Genomic DNA, 7,697 nt, shown 5'->3' with positions numbered 1-7,697 from the left:
TGCACAAATGCATGCACAAATGCATGCAATATATATATATATATATATATATATATATATATTTGTGCAGCCTTCAAGAAAAGACAAAGGAGAACAGAGTGAGAACGAACGCAAACCCAAAAAAGATACGCCAAAGTGGGTCATTTGAAAACAAAAAGTGCAGCAAAAAAAGAAATCTTTGCGGGTAATTTGGTTGTTATGAATGCAAAAAGCAGCAGCTTTTGAATGAAGCAATAAGCTGCTGAGGTGGACAATGAAAGGAGTAGGTTGATACATTATTGAACAGAGCGATGATGAAAGTGAATATGAAATGAAGCTGAAATTTCTTGAATTTGTTGAATATGACGTGTCGATACACCGCAGTGGTGGTAACCATGAAATAGAAAGCGCTGCCTACTGGGCGTTGATTGCGGAGGGGTACAGAGGGAATATGATAAATTAAATGAAAATATTGGTTTTTAAAAGGGTTTTCATGAAGAAATACAACAAAATATATTCAATTAAATGATATTTACCGCAGCTTACCTTCCCTTCTGCTGTCTTTGGCGTCGGCCGCTGCGGCTGACGAATCTTGGAGCACTTTGGATCATCTGAGTGTAGAAACCCTTTTTTCATTTTTAAATCAAAAACTAAATAAAAATTGAAACGAAATAAAATAAAAACTCTAAAAAATAATCATCTCCACACCTCAAAACCCTTCGCCAACTGCAAACGACGCCCAGTTGAATTGAATACTGTCGTTCTGCCCTGCTTAACAGCACAGAAAGGCGAAGAAATTGCGTATATCTTTTTATTTCTTTTCATTTATTTCAAAGATTTAAACTTTTTAATGCAGTCATTCCTACTTAGTGCGCATTCATTCTTTGCTTCGTCGTGCAGCCGACACTCGACAGCCCCTTCCTTGTGCAACAGACTGCATGCATGCATGCATTAACTCTACGTTCATTTTCTAACGTATTATAAATTATATATTTATCTATTTATAATTATTTATTCAATTCCTCCTTCCAGATATTTGTAAGGGCCATAGACGCTAGAGATGAATTCACCAACACAGCAAACCATTAGCTCACATTAGCTGCATACAGAAAACAAAACAAATAAATATATTGTCTAAATGCTTGTTTAATGGTATTACAAATAAATTTGGTGTTCATTCACTTGTAGAACGGTACCATATATATATGCAAATTTACTATACATTTATTTGTTCTACTGTATTTACTCTGCAGTGTATAATAATGTACAACACCAAGCAGAAGCCCCCACTCCTAGCAGAGGCCCCTCATTGGGTGCGATATGGATATTATCTCTCTCTCTCTCTCTGTCCTCAAATATATATATACATATATATATATATACATGCATTTATAGATATTACAAGATTATATATGAAATAGTTGTAGTACCTACACCTCAAGGTGTATGTACACTCCATTTGGGGCTTTCTTGCGTGGAGTAACCGGCAGCATAGCCTCTAGATATAAATTGTTAATTTGTTTGACAACAAAAAAGATTTATAAAGAAAGAACAAAACAAATAATGTGTGCATATCTATAAACGAATATAAAGATTAAAATAATGCCTTGCATAAAATAAAAAAAGAGATGAAGAGAGATTTCTTTCTATCTTCTTGAAGACATCAATGCCTCTTTGCGTGTATTATATTGGGGGCCCCTATGCTTGGTTGGGGGCCCCTACTTTGTTGCTTTATGGGTTATGATGAGCGTAGATTTAAGCTGTTTTAGTTAAATCCTTTCAACTCTTTTTAATTCTTTTTATTTCTTTTTAATTCTTTTTCGTTAGTTTTGCTCCCAGTTACAATTAGGGTGTCTCCGACACCCCAGTCTTTAAATGCTTCACATAACACCCCACACTCTCCTGGAGAGGAGACACTCTCTCTGGGATCCTTCCCCACCCGCAAAGAGACAATACGAACACCCTGCACACATCCATATGCGCATGCACCAACAATCAATGCTGCTGCTCCTGTTGCTGCTGCTGTTGCAGCTGATGCTGCTGTTGCAACTGATGCTGCTGTTGCAGCTGATGCTACTGTTGCAGCTGGTGCTACTGCTTCCGCAGCGGCCAGTGCTGCTGTTGCTGGTGCTGGTGCTGCTGCTGTTGCAGGTGTTGCAGCAGCAGCTAGAACTTGCAAGCCTCCACCCAAACGAAACCCTGACCCAAACCCTAAACCCTAAACCCTAAACCCTAGGCCCCCGCTCACGTCCTTGATGCAGCGGCCATTGCGCTCAATCTTCAAAATATCTTCTCTCCTCAGCTTCCCGCACACCACATCGCAGCCTGCGACTACTGATCCCTGCATGCATGCAAAGCCCCAAAGACACCTGGGGGTTCTAATTGCATATACATCGATATCTTTAATAACACAAACGCTCGCTAGACGTACACCTGGAAGCATACACACCTCACACTCAGCTGCCTAACCACCCCCGAAAAAAGGGTTTAGGGTTTAGGGTTTGGTGCTTTAGGGTTTAGGGCTTATGCACAGGGCCTACATTCGAGAGCGGAAACAACTGTTTAACAGTCGCCTGGGCCCCACAGGGCCCCCCCTGAGTGCTGGGGGCCCCTGGGGGGCCCCCTGATGGGGCCCCTGGGGCTTCAAATAGCTGCGGAGACAGCAGCCGCTGCTGCACTGCATGCAGGGCGTCGTAGATAACGTCGCAGCAAACGAGCTGCACGCCAGCTGTCTCTGCTGCTCGCTGCAGCAGAAAGACACACATACACCCCAGGGTGTATGGGGGGAATTATTGCCATTAAAAAAATAACAAGAGTGTACACTAAAAAAAAGAAAAGGAACCCTAAACCCTAAACCCTAAACCCTAGACCCTAAACCCTAAACGCTAAGCATAATAACACCCTCCAATCAACAAACACACAGCGCAGAGAAATAACAAAAAACAAAACCCCCAACAAGCCCGGCACTTACAGGTGTATGTACACTGCACCTACCTAAACCCTAAACCCTAAACCCTAAACCCTAATCCCCTTACCTTGATATCTTTAGTTATTTTTGTTGCAAATGCCACTAAAACCCCTCCTTCTTTGTCTTTATTTAAGCTGCTTAGCACATCTTGTGTGCTGCACTCTCCTGCTGCTGCCTTAACAACCATCACCCGTCGTAGCTCCCTCTGCTGCTGCTTCATTGAGGTGTCTCCTTCTACTTCGCCTGTCTCCTCTCCAAGCCCCGACCCACTGTCTCCTCCTAAATGCTCCCGTTGAGGGGGCCCCCCTGAATGGGGGCCCCCTGATGGGGGGGCCCCTGAATGGGGGGCCCCTAGGGGGGAAGCCCTTGGGGGCCCCTCAGAAGATAGAAGCTCCGAAGGGTACAGCTTCCAGGGGCCCCCAGTAGTCGTACGGTATGCTGATAGACCCTCTAGAGCAGCAGCAAGTGCAGCAGCAGGACCTTGGGAACCAGCGCGCACCGTGACGGGTAAAATTGTCTCCTGTAGCAGCAGCAACAGCAGCAGCAGCAGCACGGAAGCCAACATGTGCAGCAGCGGCTGCTGCTGCCGCTTCTCCGCTGTCTCCTTCCCCGCCTAATTCTGTCTCTCTGTCTCTGTTGCTCTCAACGGCTGCATGCGCAGCAGACTGCTGATGCTGTCTTAGGGGCTTACGAAGCAGCAGCAGCAGCAACTCAAGCGGTGCCGCAGCAGCAGCACCAGCAGCAGCAGCAGCAACAACAACAGCAGCAGCAACAGCAGCAGCAGCAACAGCAGCAGCTTACCTCGAGAGAATCGTCCTTCTCTAGCGCCGCCAACGCCCGCTGCCGAGCAGCAGCAGCAGCTGCTGCTGCGTCTGCATCACTTGAATCCCTCAGCCGTTGCTGCAGCAGCAGCAGCCACAGCAGCAGCGACCAGAGCAGCAGCAACGAAAGCAGCAGCAGCTAAGACATGAACACCAACAAAATTAAAAAGCATCAAAAGGAGACAAACCCTGCCTACTCATACAACCCAACATATAAAAGAGAAGCCCACAACTCCGCTGCTGCTGCTGATCCTCCTCCTATTACTAGTGCTGCTGCTATTGCTGCTGCTGCTGCTGCTGCTGCTGCTCTTGTGTGTCTCCTCACCTCTCGTTCCCTCTTTGCCTCTTCCTCAGACCCTACAACCCTTATCTCCTCTCCTAAGGGAGGCAGATTGTTTGCATCAAAGCCCAAAACTTCTGCTGCTTGCGACACCGCAGCAGCAAGAAGCGGAGGCTCAGGGGCCCCCCGGGGCCCCCCCTGGGGCCCCCCCTGGGGGCCCCCTCTAACACTCTCAGCTTGCCTCAGACTCCTAACTCTGCATATTGAATTACCCCCGACCAACCAATCGCCAACCCTGAAGCGCATGCAGCCCCAAACGCATGCAATCAGAATCAGCAGCTGGGGGCCCCTTTATTAGAGTTACCGTTTTGTAAAGAGGGTAATAATCGCTAATATAGGGGCCCCCATGGGGGCCCCTTTGCTTGGGGGGCCTCCCTATAGGGGCCCCCCAAGCGGGGGGGGTATGGATGATAGGGGGCCCCCCAAATACTTACTTGATAGTGCCTTCTTTGATAAGGACAACAGCACTGCCCCCGGCTGTCTTGCTACAAGATGTCTCTAAGACAACACCCTTTCCGGGTGTATCCGATGATGCCTCTAGACCCATTTCCTCCGCCTGCAGCGCTATACACTCCAAAAGCTGCTGCATGCCGTATACCTCCTCAGGGGGCCCCCCAGGGGCCCCCTCAGGGGCCCCCCCAGGGGCCTCTCCAGGGGCCCCGCCAGGGGACCCCTCAACGGACCTTCCAGGGGCCCCCCCAGGGGCCCCTAGAGGGGCGTCAGGGGGCCCCTGGGGGCCCCTAAGCGCTTCGAGGTAACCCTTTGCATGCACCGCTACCACTTGCACGGGGCCCCCTAATGGCTCTGTCAGCAAACCCTCAGCTGCTAACTCTGATAAAATCTTCGAACCCTCAACCCCACCAAGGAAGTCGCTACCCGTCAGGGGGGCCCCCCGAGGGGGCCCCCCCGGGGGCCCCCCAGGGGCCCCCACTAAATCTGTCTTCGTTATGACTACAACTACCGGCAACCCGAGCTCCTTGCACGCCTGAAGCCACAACACATACCAGCCCTAAACCCTAAACCCTAAACCCTAAACCCTAAACCCTAAAGCACGAAGCCACTTGCACCCCCAAAAGAAATTATAGATTCAGTGAAACTCTAAATACCCCTAAACCCTAAACCCTAAACCCAGCCTCTGAGCCGTCGCCTTCTAGCTCTAAGCTCTAAACTCTAAACCCTAAACCCTAAACGCTAAACCGTACGCGAATAGAGTGTTTTGTTTCTTGCTGCACTCCTTCATTAGCAGCAACAACCAGCAGCACAACATCTGCTGCTTGTGCTGCTCTCAGACGCATGGAGGAGAAAGCCCCGTGACCAGGGGTATCTAAGAATGTTAGACTGGGGACTGAAGCTGCAACCGATGCAGGCAGCAACACCTGAAGCAAACGCAGCAGCAGCAGCAGCAGCAGCAGCAGCAAGAGCAGCAGAAGTGAGGGGATTAAGGCGGCATTTTTTGTCTCCTTGTCTCCTGTATCGCCCTCTCCACTTGCTCATTTACTTTGATCCTTCATCTCTCTCTGATGCCCTTCTCTGTCTCTGTCTCTCTGTCTCTGTCTCTCTGTCTCTGTCTCTGTCTCTCTGTCTCTCTGTCTCTGTCCCTCTGTCTCTGTCCCTCTGTCTCTTTGTGCCTGCCTCTGTCTGTCTGTCTCTGTCTCTTTATATTGTCTCTTCGTCTCAGCCCCTGCAGTCTCCTTTTGTTGTCTCTGTCTCTCTGTCTCTCTCTGTCTACTTCTCCCCTTCTCTCTCTTTCTCCTCGCATGAGGGTTTAGGGTTTAGGGTTTACCTGAAAGCATCCAATTCGCTGGGTTATACCTCCAGCCTCCTTCACAATAAAGGGGGCCCCCCCCTTAGACCTTGAGAGGGCCCCCCCTGCAGAGGTTGAGGGGGCCCCCCCCTTAGAGGTTGATAGGGGGGCCCCCTCCCTAGAGCGTTTGGGGGCCCCCTTAGGGTCCCTTGCGTGAGTAGGGGCCCCCTGCTGCAGTGTCTCCTGCTGCTGACTTATTAGCTTCAGTGCAGCAAGTAAGGTTGTCTTACCATGGTCCACATGGCCCAGAAGCGTTATTACTGCGGGTCGAGGCTGCAGCACCTCTGGGGGAGGAGGGGGGCCCCGCTTAGGGGCCCCCTTACCCTTAACGGCTGGCAGTACCCTCACCCTCACTGCTGCACCAGGAGACACTCTAGGGGCCCTCAAAGAGACAGCCTGAGACGAAGGAGCACCTGCAGCAGCTGCTGCTGCTGCGGATGCTGCTGTCCCTTCTGCTTCCGCTGCTGCTACTGCTGCTGCTGCTGCTGCTGCTGTTGGCGTGTCCTGCTGCAGCAGCTGGGGGGGGCCCTTATGTTTGCTGTGGTTTGTGCGGTCGTGGGGCTGCAGAGGTAAAGAGGCGTCTCTAAATATATCGAGGCTTGCTAAGTCTTCACCAGGTGTATCTTCACTTAGAAGCCCTTCTTCTTCTTCCCTGTCTCTTTCACGAGCTCCACAGCGGGTAGGGGGCCCCCTCCTGCTGCGGGGCCCCTTGGGGCCCCTCACTGTGGGGCGCTGTCGACGCCTACTACCCCCTAAACCCTCAATAACAACAACCCCACCCTCTTCTCCTGTACCCTCAAAGGGGCCCTGATGACTGTCTCCCTCCAGGGGGGCCCCCTCCTCTAATAGATACTCCTCTTCAGTTAAAGCATCGACACCAAATGTTCCCTTAGGGGGCCCCCCGGGGGCCCCCCCAAACGCTTCTTCACCTGACTCCTCACGCTTTCCCTTATAAACCTCTAGAGGAAGCCCCCTAGGGGCCCCTAGTCGGGGCCCCCTAGGGGCCTCTTGGGGGGCCCCCCTAGGGGCCCCCTGCTCGGTCTCAGCCAAATGCAGCGCTAACTGCCACCTGTTCAAAGTTGCTGCTGATGGTGCCTTTAGAAGCTCCACCGTGCAGGAGGCCCCCACAGTCAACATCTGAGAAGCAGCAGCAGCAGCAGCAGCAGCAGCAGCAGCAGCAACAGCAGCAGCAACAGCAACACAGCTGGAGAGTCGTAGGGCACAGACTAGCCAACGTAGAGGGAAGCTCTCAATGTCCCCCCCTAAGGGCTTTTCAAAGGCAGCAACGAACAACAGCAGCAGCAACAGCAACAGCAGCAACAGCAGCAACAGCAATAACAACAACAGCAGCAGCAGCAGCAGCAGCGGCGAGGCACAAACTCACTGTTGTGAGATCAATGCCTCTCAGCTCAGCTGGAGGAAGGGCCATCCCCTTCCTTCTGAGGCCCGACACGTGAAGAAACCCCATGGGGGCCCCCCGAGGCCCCCCATCGGTCCCTGGGGGCCCCCCTGGGGGGCCCCCCAGGGCCCCCCTAGGGCCCCGTACCTCAGAAGAAGGCGGCAGCTGCAGCTGCAGCAGAGCGCAGCGAGCCCAAACACGAATGCATGCAGCGGAGACAATCAGGCCCTCCTGAAGCTGCTGCACTGATCTGAGAGGCTTCGCCGGGGGGGCCCCCAGGGGGGCCCCCAAGGGTTCTCCTGAGGGGTCCCCGATGGGGGCCCTCACTTCCTCTTCAGGGGGGCGAGGTCTGCCAGGCAGTGAAGACACAAGAGGGTATCTACCTC

The 7,697-nt window shown here is 51.8% G+C and overlaps 1 protein-coding gene across 1 annotated transcript in view; it reads right to left on the bottom strand.

Moving 5' to 3' along the window:
• Positions 1-2,145: 2,145 nt before the first annotated feature.
• EAH_00038400 (elongation factor Tu GTP binding domain-containing protein, putative) overlaps positions 2,146-7,697 on the bottom strand; it is a gene marked incomplete at both ends in the record, with an annotated part of 6,489 nt that continues 937 nt past the window's right edge. Inside the window, 9 exons of the mRNA XM_013395463.1 lie at positions 2,146-2,178; positions 2,520-2,723; positions 3,015-3,467; positions 3,749-3,847; positions 4,094-4,304; positions 4,543-5,093; positions 5,311-5,484; positions 5,892-7,049; positions 7,297-7,697. The exon at positions 7,297-7,697 is cut by the window's right edge and continues 937 nt beyond it. Coding sequence (XP_013250917.1) covers positions 2,146-2,178; positions 2,520-2,723; positions 3,015-3,467; positions 3,749-3,847; positions 4,094-4,304; positions 4,543-5,093; positions 5,311-5,484; positions 5,892-7,049; positions 7,297-7,697 — 3,284 coding nt within the window. The remainder of the gene's footprint in view (positions 2,179-2,519; positions 2,724-3,014; positions 3,468-3,748; positions 3,848-4,093; positions 4,305-4,542; positions 5,094-5,310; positions 5,485-5,891; positions 7,050-7,296) is intronic.

This window comes from Eimeria acervulina, genomic scaffold (assembly GCF_000499425.1).
Source record: "Eimeria acervulina Houghton genomic scaffold, Eah_scaff435, whole genome shotgun sequence".
Taxonomy (NCBI): Eukaryota; Apicomplexa; class Conoidasida; order Eucoccidiorida; family Eimeriidae; genus Eimeria; species Eimeria acervulina.
Note: the sequence above shows the minus strand (reverse complement) of the source record. Positions and strands in the feature narration are given on the sequence as shown.